The following is a 16,454-nucleotide window of genomic DNA, read 5'->3' as shown; positions in this document are numbered from 1 at the left end:
TGCCATTAACTGGGTAGAAGACGCTGTACACCCCAGACTGAAAGAGAGACCAAGAGAGGAACTCCTACTGCACAAAAACTAGCTGACAGTCTGCTAAGAGAAGACTGTATAGAAAGGGAGAGGAGACTGGACGGGAGGAGAGGAGACTGGACGGGAGGAGAGGAGACTGGACGGGAGGAGAGGAGACTGGACGGGAGGAGAGGAGACTGGACGGGAGGAGAGGAGACTGGACGGGAGGAGAGGAGACTGGACGGGAGGAGAGGAGACTGGACGGGAGGAGAGGAGACTGGACGGGAGGAGAGGAGACTGGACGGGAGGAGAGGAGACTGGACGGGAGGAGAGGAGACGACAAGAAGAACAACTAAGAGAGAGAAGCAGAATACAAAGTGAAAGAGAGTAGTTAAAGAGAGATTGAAGAGATCCAGGCTGTAGCCGAAAGGCTGTTCCCCAGAGGAGGAGCTGCAGTAGCTGGCCGGGGCTGGTCCCAGGGCTGGCAGGGCTGGTCCTACTGCTCCTCCACACCTCCTCCTCCATCCCCACCCCCTTTTTCTATTTCTTCTCCTCCTACCCTGTGCTGTGCACAGTGGGGTGATGAACTCACAGACAGAGCCTGGGAGTGCCAGAAAAACTTTTAGGAACTTCTCCGTAACGCTTCGAGACCGAGAGGCTCTGGCAGCAACAGCAGGCGACGTCGCTGGAGAGCTCTGAAAGACGACCCACCAAGCTGCAACGGGACGGTCCGTCTGTCCGCTCACTCAACTCACACGGGCTGGCAGAGTGCCTTAACAGCACTTCCCAGGAGGGAAAAGTTTTGTTTTTGTTTGTTTGTCGTTCTACCGGAACAGTGGCGGCGTTTGCAGCGGCACTCTGCAAGGACCAGTCCCCCTCTCTCAACATGAGTCGCTGGCTGAAATGCACCTCCATGTACTTTGTAGGTATTCTTGTCCTTTTAGAGAGTAAGGGCATTTCTAATGACACTTGTTAAAAGTATCTTGGGGCCATTGGGACCTAACTACTGTGGTTGGCTTAGGACCTAACTACTGTGGTTGGGTTAGGACCTAGCTACTGGGGTTGGGTTAGGACCTAGCTACTGGGATTGGGTTAGGACCTAGCTACTGGCGTTGGGTTAGGACCTAGCTACTGGGGTTGGGTTAGGACCTAGCTACTGGGATTGGGTTAGGACCTAGCTACTGGCGTTGGGTTAGGACCTAGCTACTGGCGTTGGGTTAGGACCGAGCTACTGGGGTTGGGTTAGGACCGAGCTAATGGGGTTGGGTTAGGACCTAGCTACTGGGGTTGGGTTAGGACCTAGCTACTGGGGCTGGGTTAGGACCTAGCTACTGGGGCTGGGTTAGGACCTAGTTACTGGGATTGGGTTAGGACCTAGCTACTGGGATTGGGTTAGGACCGAGCTACTGGGATTTGGTTAGGACCTAGCTACTGGGATTTGGTTAGGACCGAGCTACTGGGATTTGGTTAGGACCGAGCTACTGGGATTGGGTTAGGACCTAGCTATTGGGATTGGGTTAGGACCTAGCTATTGGGATTGGGTTAGGACCTAGCTATTGGGATTGGGTTAGGACCTAGCTATTGGGATTGGGTTAGGACCTAGCTACTGGGATTGGGTTAGGACCTAGCTACTGGGGTTGGGTTAGGACCTAGCTATTGGGGCTGGGTTAGGACCTAGCTACTGGGATTGGGTTAGGACCGAGCTCCTGGGGTTTGGTTAGGACCTAGCTACTGGGGCTGGGTTAGGACCGAGCTACTGTGGTTCCTGAATACTGAGTAAGCATGGTGATGAAACAGCAGGAAGGAATGAGCTGTGACTTACATCTTCTTCTTCTCTCACTAACCTTAAGGAACTCTGTGAATCTGCCCTACATTCCCCAGGAGAATTCTTTCATCAACCCAGAGGCACAGTGGCCTGTTTTAACTCGTTATCAAGTTCCATTCTTTACGTTTTTAGTTTTGAACTTGCATTCTGATAATACTAATATGTATTAGGTACATGTTGACGCTTAATGTTGGAGGGAGACCAATTGAATGCAAAATAGGCCTATCATCTATGTGCAATATATATATATCTTGACCAGCCAGTGTGAGTTGAGTGAGAGGACAGACAGAGCGTCCTGTTGCAGTTTGGTGGGTTTATTTATTTATTTATTTTTACAAATTCCTTTGTGACGCGTGTTTTCGTGTTGTTGTATCCAGGAACAGGCAGAGAACTGTCCTTTCTCGGTCTCTATGCAGGCTTTAGCCACAGCTTTCTGTTTTCTTGGATCCCTCTACTCCAGTGCCTGTGTTCTGTCCAAGAGGGGTCCTTTCTTGCAGAAGAACTAGCTGTTCCCATGCTCTGTGTCCAGGCACTCTCACAAATGCTTTGCTTCAGAATGGAACCACACTATCTTGGCATAAATCATTGAGGCTAACCTCAATCCAGTCTATAGTCCCTCTGGGAATTCTAGAAGTTATGTTTGAAATGTTGATCTGTTGATCTGTCCAGACTCCTTGAATTATGACAAAGTGATGACCGTGGTGAGAATGAGTTTCCCTGACCCGTATGTTGTAAAGGCCAGGTATCTGTGTTGTGTTGACGCTGTGCCCTCTCTCTCTCTCCCAGAACACAGACTGGAACAAGTATGACGACCGGCTGATGAAGGCGGTGGAACGGGGCGAGGTGGACAAGGTGGCGGCCGTGCTCAGCAAGAAGGGCATCATCCCCACTAAGCTGGACATGGAGGGACGATCCGCGTGAGTAACGTGTGCTCACACAAACACTGCATCCATGCATGAACACATGCATACGTGTGTATACAGAAGTCTACAGACACACACAGTCCCACAGGAACATATGGACCAGTAAGCACTACACTATCCCACACAATAAGTTGTCTCAACCAATAGCGCGAAATGTCTGGCAATGCAAACGGTCTCTCATTCCAAGCATAGTAAATAGCACTAGTCTCCTTCAAACTGCTAGGAATGCCAACATACTTGTCTGGTTCATTTATTAACTTCTAACAGTTGAAAACAGAGCTGAGAACTGTTGTAGTACTAGATAATGTTATTCAGCATATGGTCAGATGCTGGCCGCTCTCCGCTCCCCTCACGCCGCTCGCCTCTCCCCTCTCTCCGCTCCCCACTCACCTCTCTTCTCTCGCCACTCCTCTCTTCGCCCCCTCTCACGTCTCCCTTCTCACCCCTCTCCCACCCTGTTCTGAGATCATAGATATCAGTTGTCCTCCATGCCAGTCCCCATGTTGGGGAGGCTTGTGAAGCCACATTCAAACACCAAGTCTCCCCTCTGTATAGCTAGATACACACACATCCAGTCGACTGTGCCAGTAGAGAGTTCAGAGAACTCTGTGGTAAACTGTATGTCACACACTGCTTGATCTTACTGGCCTGGAGCGGCTGTCACTCTGGCCAGGAAGTGGCTCAGAGCAAACAGATTTGAGCCACAGTTGATGTTTATGATACACAATGACAGTTGGGGAACATGCTGTAATTCAAGGGTCAGGTTGTCAAGAGTAAACTAATATTTTTATCTAGAATGGTGGGTGGACACGGGATGGCCAGTATTTTAGGATTTAAAACGTTGGGACCTTTTTTAGAATAGTTCTTTTTGGATGTCTCACCACCGGCAATATTGGATCGGTTATGTGTCCCCGAAGAATGTCACCCATCCACCACTGGAAGGTCTATATAAAAGCTGTTAAGTCAGAATTGTTTTCCCGCCTGACATAAATGTAACCAGATTCCAACGCTGGTGTTTTAGGTAGCTAGTCCCCCTCGGCTTAATTCCAGCTATGTGAAGTAGTCGCCTGTCTCTGATCCATGTGCTTCAGGTTCGTTTTGAGCCCCGGCTTTGTTGCGACCTCGATGGAGAGAACTGGACATTTCAGAAGCTGTGGGGCTGAGTATTTTCAGTAGTGTATGAAATTCTCCCACACCCGTGTCCGTGACACACTCGTGCACACACACATACACACTCACTCGCGCGCACACACACTTGCACACGTACACACATTCACTTGCGCACGTGCACACACCAAGGAGAGAAGGGCTTGTCTCATAATAAGGTGCTGGAATTTCTCAGGGCTAAATCAAGTGCGTCTGGCTGGCGTGGAAGACGCCACCCTGCATTACAGCGAGGAACTGGAGCTTGTTGTACTAAGCACTGTCCTGACACACGATGCTCACTGGTCACCTTCAATGTTGTTGGCTTAAAGACAACCGTGGCGAAAACAGAACCAGTTCTGTGTCAAACTGCGTCCATCACATAAACTGGAGAATAAGGAAACCCCAGCTCACTGGTCACAACCATCTATTGATTCAGCTTAGCCTTAGTTCTAAATGTATAACCTGGGCCATATATAACATCCTAATGTATAACCTGAGCGCCATACATAACACCCTAATATATCACCTGAGCCATACATAACATCCTAATATATAACCTGGGCCATACATAACACCCTAATATATGACCTGAGCCATACATAACATCCCAATATATAACCTGGGCCATACATAACACCCTAATATATGACCTGAGCCATACATAACATCCCAATATATAACCTGGGCCATACATAACATCCTAATATATAACCTGGGCCATACATAACATCCTAATATATAACCTGGGCCATACATAACATCCTAATATATAACCTGGGCCATACATAACATCCTAATATATAACCTGGGCCATACATAACATCCCAATATATAACCTGAGCCATACAGAACATCCTAATATATAACCTGGGCCATGCATAACATCCCAATATATAACCTGGCCCATACATAGGATCATAATATATAACCTGGGCCATACATACCATCCCAATATATAACCTGAGCCATACATAACATCCCAATATATAACCTGAGCCATACATTGCATCCTAATTTATAACCTGAGCCATACATAACATCCTAATGTATAAACTGGGCCATACATAGCATCCTAATATATAACCTGGGCCATACATAACATCCTAATATATAACCTGAGCCATACATAGCATCCTAATATATAACCTGGGCCATACATAGCATCCTAATATATAACCTGGGCCATACATAGCATCCTAATGTATAAACTGGGCCATACATAACACCCCAATATATAACCTGAGCCATACATAACATTTACATTTTAGTCATTTAACAGACGCTCTTAGTCAGCTCGGGGGTTCGAACCTGCAACCTTTCGGTTACTGGCCCAACACTCTTAACCCTAATAACGTCATAATATATGACCTGGGCCACACAACATACCATCCTCGTGTGAGGTCACTTCTGTCTCCAGACAGACCTCAAAGCCACTGGAGGACGATGATGGACAGTAATCATGGTCTGCCTGTTCTGCCCTATGGGGAGGTTTAATTACTGGGTATAATCCCTCATCTTTAATTTAGTGTGTTTTTATAATCCCTGATGTGTAATTTAGTTTCCTGGATTAGGCTCCCCAGTGTTGATCTAATGATATCACCTGTAAAGAGTGCAGAGATCCACAGCTGAACAAATAGTGTGGCTGTATCTCCACATTGCACACGCTCATGATGTAGGCTAGGCAAGCCTTAACTACTGCCCCTGATGAGGCAGCCTAGCCTTAACTACTGCCCCTGATGAGGCAGCCTAGCCTTAACTACTGCCCCTGATGAGGCAGCCTAGCCTTAACTACTGCCCCTGATGAGGCAGCCTAGCCTTAACTACTGCCCCTGATGAGGCAGCCCTTAACTACTGCCCCTGATGAGGCAACTAACTGCCCCTGATGAGGCAGCCTAGCCTTAACTACTGCCCCTGATGAGGCAGCCTAGCCTTAACTACTGCCCCTGATGAGGCAGCCTAGCCTTAACTACTGCCCCTGATGAGGCAGCCTAGCCTTAACTACTGCCCCTGATGAGGCAGCCTAGCCTTAACTACTGCCCCTGATGAGGCAGCCTAGCCTTAACTACTGCCCCTGATGAGGCAGCCTAGCCTTAACTACTGCCCCTGATGAGGCAGCCTAGCCTTAACTACTGCCCCTGATGAGGCAGCCTAGCCTTAACTACTGCCCCTGATGAGGCAGCCTAGCCTTAACTACTGCCCCTGATGAGGCTGCCCTACTGATGAGGCGGCCTAGCCTAACTACTGCCTGATAACTACTGCCCCTGATGAGGCGGCCTAGCCCCTAGCCTTAACTACTGCCCCTGATGAGGCAGCCTGGCCCCTGATGAGGCAGCCTAGCCTTAACTACTGCCCCTGATGAGGCTGGCCCCTGATGAGGCAGCCTAGCCTTAACTACCTAGCCTTAACTACTGCCCCTGATGAGGCAGCCTGATGAGGCAGCCTAGCCTTAACTACTGCCCCTGATGAGGCAGGCCTAGCCTAGCCTTAACTACTGCCCCTGATGAGGCAGCCTAGCCTAGCCTTAACTACTGCCCCTGATGAGGCAGGCAAGCCTAGCCTTAACTACTGCCCCTGATGAGGCTGGCAAACCTAGCCTTAACTACTGCCCCTGATGAGGCAGCCTAGCCTTAACTACTGCCTGATAACTACTGCCCCTGATGAGGCAGCCTAGCCTAGCCTTAACTACTGCCCCTGATGAGGCAGCCTAGCCTAGCCTTAACTACTGCCCCTGATGAGGCTGGCTAGCCTAGCCTGATGAGGGGCTAACTACTGCCCCTGATGACTGCCCCCCTGATGATGAGGCAGCCTAGCCTAGCCTTAACTACTGCCCCTGATGAGGCTGGCAAACCTAGCCTTAACTACTGCCCCCGATGAGGCGGGCTATCCTAGCCTTAACTACTGCCCTGATGAGGCTGGCTATCCTAGCCTTAACTACTGCCCCTGATGAGGCAGCCTAGCCTTAACTACTGCCCCTGATGAGGCGGCCTAGCCTAGCCTTAACTACTGCCCCTGATGAGGCGGCCTAGCCTAGCCTTAACTACTGCCCCTGATGATGCGGGCTAGCCTAGCCTTAACTACTGCCCCTGAGGAGGGGGGCTAGCCTAGCCTTAACTACTGCCCCTGATGAGGCAGCCTAGCCTAGCCTTAACTACTGCCCCTGATGAGGCTGGCAAACCTAGCCTTAACTACTTCCCCCGATGAGGCGGGCTATCCTAGCCTTAACTACTGACCTGATGAGGCTGGCTATCCTAGCCTTAACTACTGCCCCTGATGAGGCTGGCTATCCTAGCCTTAACTACTGCCCCTGATGAGGCGGCCTAGCCTAGCCTTAACTACTGCCCCTGATGATGCGGGCTAGCCTAGCCTTAACTACTGCCCCTGACGAGGCGGCCTAGCCTAGCCTTAACTACTGCCACTGACGAGGCAGCCTAGCCTTAACTACTGCCCCTGACGAGGCGGCCTAGCCTAGCCTTAACTACTGCCCCTGATGAGGCGGCCTAGCGTTAACTACTGCCCCTGACGAGGCGGGCTAGCCTAGCGTTAACTACTGCCCCTGACGAGGCGGCCTAGCCTAGCGTTAACTACTGCCCCTGACGAGGCGGGCTAGCCTAGCGTTAACTACTGCCCCTGACGAGGCGGGCTAGCCTAGCCTTAACTACTGCCCCTGATGAGGCGGGCTAGCCTAGCCTTAACTACTGCCCCTGATGAGGCGGGCTAGCCTAGCCTTAGCTACTGCCCCTGATGAGGCAGGCTAGCTTTGAGTTAACTACTGCTCCCAGTCATTTGCACTTGTGATAGCTGATTAAGTGTTAGCGCAGAGGGAAGGGCCTCAGCTCCAGCTGGAGTTCAGTGAGTGGGGGTTCCTTGATTGTATGGAGCTGGAGATATTGATTTCCGTAGTTTTATATACCATTGGGCAGTGTTTCTCAATCCATTCCTGAACGGTCTCATGGTGTGTGCGTTTGTTCTAGCCCAGCACTAACACAACTGATTTCAACTAGTCACCTAATCACCTACACCTTGATTAGGCCTCATTAAATCAGCTGGGCTAAAACTAAAATGTGCAGGAATGGATATCGAAACGGGTCCTATACCAGCCCACATGATCCTCTCTACTCTGTCCGTCTCGGGATAAACACAGCCTCCATATCCTGTGTAGACTGGACGGACGGAGCTGAAAGACACTTAAGGAGCCATCTGGTGCCAAGATGAAATGACATGTCTGTGCTCTCGTTAATGACCCAGTGTCTGGTGTCTCACACGGAGTTAATGTCTCCCCCCCCCCACACACACACACACACAGAGACGGGCCGTTTTCTCTCAGATCAAATCTAAATCCGTGTAATTACTCTGGACAAAGGGATAGTGAAAGAGCGAGGGAGGCACAGCTTAAAGGAGCGGTAGAAAGAGAGCGAGACCTGTCATTCTATCAATCCAAACAAAAAGCTATCCGCACCTTGTGATGTCACATTTCCACCGCAGGTCAAATTAAAAGCTCAGAGCCTCCATTAAAGCGACATCATCTTCTTCTGTGCTTTTGTGAGTTTCTATTATTTCATTTCCTGTGCCATTTCTCCCGTCAGACTGGTTTGGCACTTGGCACCTTTCATGTCATTATGTTTAAGTCTGCAGTTATCTTCGTCTTGACCCCCTTCACCCTCCTCCTCCAGTCCACATACAGAAAATGTCAGCCTGTCAGTTATACTTTGAACAATCCCAGGATCCCAGATGGGTTTGAATAGGTCATTATACTCACTGCTTAATGTGAGGAGGATTGATACAATTGAAGCCCTGTTTTACTTGAGCAACACTCAGAGGAGAGTTCTAGAAGGCCAGTTACACAAGCAGTGGTCATACAAGTCAAAGTGCAAGTCGGTGTATACAGTAGGCAATAGAGGCTATGACCATGTGGAACTGTTACAGCCATTCTATCATCTACTTTTGCAACTTCAAACGAGTATAATGTTTATATAAAGTTATTTTTGGCATTTATCACATCTCACACGTCCACCTAATGCAAAACCACCATACAGTACATACTGAAACCTCTTCTCACCATGCAGTACATACTGAAACCTCTTCTCGCCATACAGTACATACTGAAACCTCTTCTCACCATACAGTACATACTGAAACCTCTTCTGACCATGCAGTACATACTGAAACCTCTTCTGACCATGCAGTACATACTGAAACCTCTTCTGACCATGCAGTACATACTGAAACCTCTTCTCGCCATACAGTACATACTGAAACCTCTTCTCGCCATGCAGTACATACTGAAACCTCTTCTGACCATGCAGTACATACTGAAACCTCTTCCGACCATGCAGTACATACTGAAACCTCTTCTCACCATGCAGTACATACTGAAACCTCTTCTCGCCATGCAGTACATACTGAAACCTCGCCATACAGTACATACTGAAACCTCTTCTCACCATGCAGTACATACTGAAACCTCTTCTCGCCATACAGTACATACTGAAACCTCTTCTCACCATACAGTACATACTGAAACCTCTTCTGACCATGCAGTACATACTGAAACCTCTTCTGACCATGCAGTACATACTGAAACCTCTTCTGACCATGCAGTACATACTGAAACCTCTTCTCGCCATACAGTACATACTGAAACCTCTTCATACTGAAACCATGCAGTACATACTGAAACCTCTTCTGACCATGCAGTACATACTGAAACCTCTTCTGACCATGCAGTACATACTGAAACCTCTTCTGATGCCATGCAGTACATACTGAAACCTCTTCTCGCCATGCAGTACATACAGTACATACTGAAACCTCGCCATGCAGTACATACTGAAACCTCGCCATGCAGTACATACTGAAACCTCTTCTCGCCATGCAGTACATAAACCTCTTCTCGAAAGTACCTCTCTTCTCGCCATGCAGTACATACATACGAAACCTCTTCTCGCCATGCAGTACATACTGAAACCTCTTCTCGCCATGCAGTACATACCGGAAACCTCTTCTCGCCATGCAGTACATACCGAAACCTCTTCTCGCCATGCAGTACATACCGAACCTCTTCTCGCCATGCAGTACATACCGGAACCTCTTCTCGCCATGCAGTACATACCGAACCTCTTCTCGCCATGCAGTACATACCGAACCTCTTCTCGCCATGCAGTACATACTGAAACCTCTTCTGAAACCATGCAGTACATACTGAAACCTCTGATTCTCAAAGACCAAAACACCGTCCCAAAGCATCACTTCTAGATCCCAATAGCATTGTTGTGACATGGCAACAGTTTAGTTATTCAAACAGATTCCTGAATCCATTTGTCCAACAAGACCAATGTTGTGCTTAGTTGGCGTGTCACCGGTTATCCACAGCGCTGCAGGCATATATATGGCTTACAGGCCCCAGGGTCAAGGTCTCCGGCTGCAGACTGAGTTTCTCAAGCACCATCAACGCAGCTTTTAATAACGGCGCCTGAGACGAGGTGTCAGGACGCCTGTCTCCTTGGAGGATCCTTCAAGGTTAATGCATAAACAAGGTGCGGGCTGTGAGGCGTATTGGTTTACAAACAGATGTTTTTCCCGTGTGTGTGGGGCCGGGGGCATGGCTGGGGAAACTGACGGATGTGGGTCAGGAAGAGGGACACGGTCGATGTGTTAAGAGTGGCTAACAAGTGACCAACTAATCCAGGGTTTAGGTTGTTCAAACAAACCCAGGGATGTTAAGGGGCATATTTGTTGAAGATTTAAGTGACAAAGATGGAGGACTGTAAAAGAAAGAGGGGAAACGGGAGAATAGAGGATCAGGGATTAAACGGGAGAATAGAGGATCAGGGATTAAACGGGAGAATAGAGGATCAGGGATTAAACGGGAGAATAGAGGATCAGGGATTAAACGGGAGAATAGAGGATCAGGGAGTAAACGGGAGAATAGAGGATCAGGGAGTAAAAAGAATAGAGGATCAGGGGGAGTAGAGGATCAGGGAGTAAACGGGAGATAGAGGATCAGGGAGTCCCGGGAGAATAGAGGATCAGTTGTAAACGGGAGAATAGAGGATCAGGGATTCAAACGGGAGAATAGAGGATCAGGTAGTAAAGAGGATCAGGGAGTCCAGGCAATAGTCCAACAAGGACAGGGATGTTCAGTAAACAGAATAGTTGAGGATCAGGGAGAAAAGAGGGTCGTGTAAACAGTGTTAGTCATGTTTGCATCCTTTTCACGGTGATGATCATGGCGGGTATTTGATAGCTTCGGCCTTAATAGTCCCTTATGGGTTTTGGATCCCATTTTGTGTCCCATAATGTGAAAATGCTCCTCAAGAACTTGTCGTCCTGCTGCCTCAGAGTTTTTACGGGTCGAAGGTTTCTGCACCCAGAATGCTGATCTAGCCGCAGCTTTTAATAACGCCCTGTGTCATAGGGTTAGCCAGCATCAATTTACAGTTCTTTTCTCTGGCTTTTCCTGGCATAATACACTCTTTCACTTTACCCTTCTCCAAGCCTCTCCAAACCTGCTCGTACTCCGAACTACTGCGCTTTCCCTCCCTTCACACGCTCTCTCCATCTCTCAACGCAGGTTCCACCTCTCTGCAACCAGGGGCCACCTGGACTGTCTCAATCTCATCCTGGGCCACAGCGTTGACCTCACAGCCACCGATGCCACCGGTGAGAGAAAGAAAGATGAAGTTCATGGTTATACATTTACATGTTAGTCATTTAGCAGACGCTCTTATCCAGAGAGACTTACATGTTAGTCATTTAGCAGACAAGAGACTTAGTCATTTAGCAGAGATCCAGAGAGACTTACATGTTAGTCATTTAGCAGACGCTCTTATCCAGAGAGACTTACATGTTAGTCATTTAGCAGACGCTCTTATCCAGAGACTTACATGTTAGTCATTTAGCAGACACTCTTATCCAGAGAGACTTACATGTTAGTCATTTAGCAGACGCTCTTATCCAGAGACTTACATGTTAGTCATTTAGCAGACGCTCTTATCCAGAGAGACTTACATGTTAGTCATTTAGCAGACAATCCAGAGAGACTTACATGTTAGTCATTTAGCAGACGAATCCAGAGACTTACATGTTAGTCATTTAGCAGACACTCTTATCCAGAGACTTACAGGTTAGTCATTTAGCAGACGCTCTTATCCAGAGAGACTTACATGTTAGTCATTTAGCAGAGAATATCCAGAGATCAGTCATTTAGCAGACTCTTATCAGAGAGACTTACATGTTAGTCATTTAGCAGACACTCTTATCCAGAGACTTACATGTTAGTCATTTAGCAGACACTCTTATCAGAGAGACTTACATGTTAGTCATTTAGAGACGCTCTTATCCAGAGAGACTTACATGTTAGTCATTTAGCAGACGCTCTTATCCAGAGAGACTTACATGTTAGTCATTTAGCAGACGCTCTTATCCAGAGAGATACATGTTAGTCATTTAGCAGACGCTCTTATCCAGAGACTTACATGTTAGTCATTTAGCAGACGCTCTTATCCAGAGAGACTTACATGTTAGTCATTTAGCAGACGCTCTTATCCAGAGACTTACATGTTAGTCATTTAGCAGACCTCTTATCCAGAGAGACTTACATTTAGTCATTTAGCAGACACTCTTATCCAGAGACTTACATGTTAGTCATTTAGCAGACGCTCTTATCCAGAGAGACTTACATGTTAGTCATTTAGCAGACGCTCTTATCCAGAGAGACTTACATGTTAGTCATTTAGCAGACACTCTTATCCAGAGAGACTTACATGTTAGTCATTTAGCCTCTTAAACTTACATGTTAGTCATTTAGCAGACGCTCTTATCCAGAGAGACTTACATGTTAGTCATTTAGCAGACGCTCTTATCCAGAGACTTACATGTTAGTCATTTAGCAGACACTCTTATCCAGAGAGACTTACATGTTAGTCATTTAGCAGACGCTCTTATCCAGAGAGACTTACATGTTAGTCATTTAGCAGACGCTCTTATCCAGAGAGACTTACATGTTAGTCATTTAGCAGACGCTCTTATCCAGAGAGACTTACATGTTAGTCATTTAGCAGACACTCTTATCCAGAGAGACTTACATGTTAGTCATTTAGCAGACACTCTTATCCAGAGAGACTTACATGTTAGTCATTTAGCAGACGCTCTTATCCAGAGAGACTTACATGTTAGTCATTTAGCAGACGCTCTTATCCAGAGAGACTTACATGTTAGTCATTTAGCAGACGCTCTTATCCAGAGAGACTTACATGTTAGTCATTTAGCAGACGCTCTTATCCAGAGACTTACATGTTAGTCATTTAGCAGACACTCTTATCCAGAGAGACTTACATGTTAGTCATTTAGCAGACACTCTTATCCAGAGAGACTTACATGTTAGTCATTTAGCAGACACTCTTATCCAGAGAGACTTACATGTTAGTCATTTAGCAGACGCTCTTATCCAGAGAGACTTACATGTTAGTCATTTAGCAGACGCTCTTATCCAGAGACTTACATGTTAGTCATTTAGCAGACGCTCTTATCCAGAGACTTACATGTTAGTCATTTAGCAGACGCTCTTATCCAGAGAGACTTACATGTTAGTCATTTAGCAGACACTCTTATCCAGAGACTTACATGTTAGTCATTTAGCAGACACTCTTATCCAGAGAGACTTACATGTTAGTCATTTAGCAGACACTCTTATCCAGAGAGACTTACATGTTAGTCATTTAGCAGACGCTCTTATCCAGAGAGACTTACATGTTAGTCATTTAGCAGACGCTCTTATCCAGAGAGACTTACATGTTAGTCATTTAGCAGACGCTCTTATCCAGAGAGACTTACATGTTAGTCATTTAGCAGACGCTCTTATCCAGAGAGACTTACATGTTAGTCATTTAGCAGACGCTCTTATCCAGAGAGACTTACATGTTAGTCATTTAGCAGACGCTCTTATCCAGAGACTTAGTCATTTAGCAGACATCCAGAGAGACTTACATGTTAGTCATTTAGCAGACGCTCTTATCCAGAGACTTACATGTTAGTCATTTAGCAGACGCTCTTATCCAGAGAGACTTACATGTTAGTCATTTAGCAGACGCTCTTATCCAGAGAGACTTACATGTTAGTCATTTAGCAGACACTCTTATCCAGAGACTTACATGTTAGTCATTTAGCAGACGCTCTTATCCAGAGAGACTTACATGTTAGTCATTTAGCAGACGCTCTTATCCAGAGAGACTTACATGTTAGTCATTTAGCAGACGCTCTTATCCAGAGACTTACATGTTAGTCATTTAGCAGACGCTCTTATCCAGAGAGACTTACATGTTAGTCATTTAGCAGACACTCTTATCCAGAGACTTACATGTTAGTCATTTAGCAGACGCTCTTATCAGAGACTTACATGTTAGTCATTTAGCAGACGCTCTTATTATCCAGAGACTTACATGTTAGTCATTTAGCAGACACTCTTATCCAGAGAGACTTACATGTTAGTCATTTAGCAGACACTCTTATCCAGAGAGACTTACATGTTAGTCATTTAGCAGACACTCTTATCCAGAGAGACTTACATGTTAGTCATTTAGCAGACGCTCTTATCCAGAGAGACTTACATGTTAGTCATTTAGCAGACATCCAGAGACTTACATGTTAGTCATTTAGCAGACGATCCAGAGAGACTTACATGTTAGTCATTTAGCAGACACTCTTATCCAGAGAGACTTACATGTTAGATTTAGCAGACTTTATCCAGAGAGACTTATGTTAGTCATTTAGCAGACACTCTTATCCAGAGAGACTTACATGTTAGTCATTTAGCAGACACTCTTATCCAGAGAGACTTACATGTTAGTCATTTAGCAGACACTCTTATCCAGAGACTTACATGTTAGTCATTTAGCAGACGCTCTTATCCAGAGAGACTTACATGTTAGTCATTTAGCAGACACTCTTATCCAGAGAGACTTACATGTTAGTCATTTAGCAGACACTCTTATCCAGAGAGACTTACATGTTAGTCATTTAGCAGACGCTCTTATCCAGAGAGACTTACATGTTAGTCATTTAGCAGACACTCTTATCCAGAGAGACTTACATGTTAGTCATTTAGCAGACACTCTTATCCAGAGAGACTTACATGTTAGTCATTTAGCAGACCAGCTCTTATCCAGAGAGACTTACATGTTAGTCATTTAGCAGACGCTCTTATCCAGAGAGACTTACATGTTAGTCATTTAGCAGACACTCTTATCCAGAGAGACTTACATGTTAGTCATTTAGCAGACGCTCTTATCCAGAGAGACTTACATGTTAGTCATTTAGCAGACACTCTTATCCAGAGAGACTTACATGTTAGTCATTTAGCAGACGCTCTTATCCAGAGAGACTTACATGTTAGTCATTTAGCAGACGCTCTTATCCAGAGAGACTTACATGTTAGTCATTTAGCAGACGCTCTTATCCAGAGAGACTTACATGTTAGTCATTTAGCAGACGCTCTTATCCAGAGAGACTTACATGTTAGTCATTTAGCAGACGCTCTTATCCAGAGAGACTTACATGTTAGTCATTTAGCAGACACTCTTATCCAGAGAGACTTACATGTTAGTCATTTAGCAGACACTCTTATCCAGAGAGACTTACATGTTAGTCATTTAGCAGACGCTCTTATCCAGAGAGACTTACATGTTAGTCATTTAGCAGACGCTCTTATCCAGAGAGACTTACATGTTAGTCATTTAGCAGACGCTCTTACCCAGAGAGACTTGCAGTAGTGAGTGAATACATTTTTGTACTGGTCCCCCATAACCCTGGCATTGCAAGCACCTATGCATGGTGCGCTACAGAACAGTCCATAGGAGAGCGTTTCCACCAAGCCCATCTTTGGTGAAATCTTTCTAAGGGACGAGGATGTCGATTTAAGGCAGCCTCTTCCAGAACACAAATATAAAGGCAACATGCAACAATTTCATTGATTTGACTGAGTTACAGTTCATATGAGGAAATCGGTCAATTTAAATAAATAAATTAGGCCCTTATCTATGGATTTCACTTGACTGGGAATACAGATATGCATCTGTTAGTGACATATATCTTACAATAGAATGGGCCTCAGGATCTCATCATGGTATTTTTGTCCTTTCAAATTGCCATTGATAAAATGCAATTGTGTTCGTTGTCTGTAGTTTATGCCTGTCCATACCATAACCCCACTGCCACCATGGGGCACTCTGTTCACAGTGTTGACATCAGCAAACCGCTGGCCCGCACACTGCCATACACGTGGTCTGTGGTTGGGAGGCCGGTTGGACGTACTGCAGAATTATCTAAAACAATGTCAATTATCTGGCAACCGTTCTGGTGGACATTCCTGCAGTCAGCATGCTAAGTGTACACTCCCTCAAAACATGAGACATCTGTGGCATTGTGTGACAAAACTGCACATGTTAGTGGCCCTTTATTGTACACAGCACAAGGTACACCTGTGTAATGATAATGCTGTTTAATCAGCTTTTTGATATGCCACATCTGCCAGGTGGATGGATTATCTTGGCAAAGGA

At 46.2% G+C, this 16,454-nt stretch overlaps 1 protein-coding gene across 2 annotated transcripts in view; it reads left to right on the top strand.

Annotated features, from left to right (window-relative positions):
* The first annotated feature begins 291 nt into the window (after positions 1–291).
* uacab (uveal autoantigen with coiled-coil domains and ankyrin repeats b) overlaps positions 292–16,454 on the top strand; it is a 43,890-nt gene continuing 27,727 nt past the window's right edge. For both annotated transcript variants that reach the window (XM_046338884.1, XM_046338883.1), the window contains exons 1-3: positions 292–931; positions 2,621–2,751; positions 11,474–11,562. In XM_046338884.1, coding sequence (XP_046194840.1) covers positions 896–931; positions 2,621–2,751; positions 11,474–11,562 — 256 coding nt within the window. In that variant the 5' untranslated portion in view covers positions 292–895. The remainder of the gene's footprint in view (positions 932–2,620; positions 2,752–11,473; positions 11,563–16,454) is intronic.

Source organism: Oncorhynchus gorbuscha, unplaced genomic scaffold, assembly GCF_021184085.1.
Source record: "Oncorhynchus gorbuscha isolate QuinsamMale2020 ecotype Even-year unplaced genomic scaffold, OgorEven_v1.0 Un_scaffold_2250, whole genome shotgun sequence".
Lineage (NCBI taxonomy): Eukaryota > Metazoa > Chordata > Actinopteri > Salmoniformes > Salmonidae > Oncorhynchus > Oncorhynchus gorbuscha.
The sequence above is the reverse complement of the archived record's forward strand: the minus strand, read 5'-3'. Positions and strand labels throughout refer to the sequence as shown.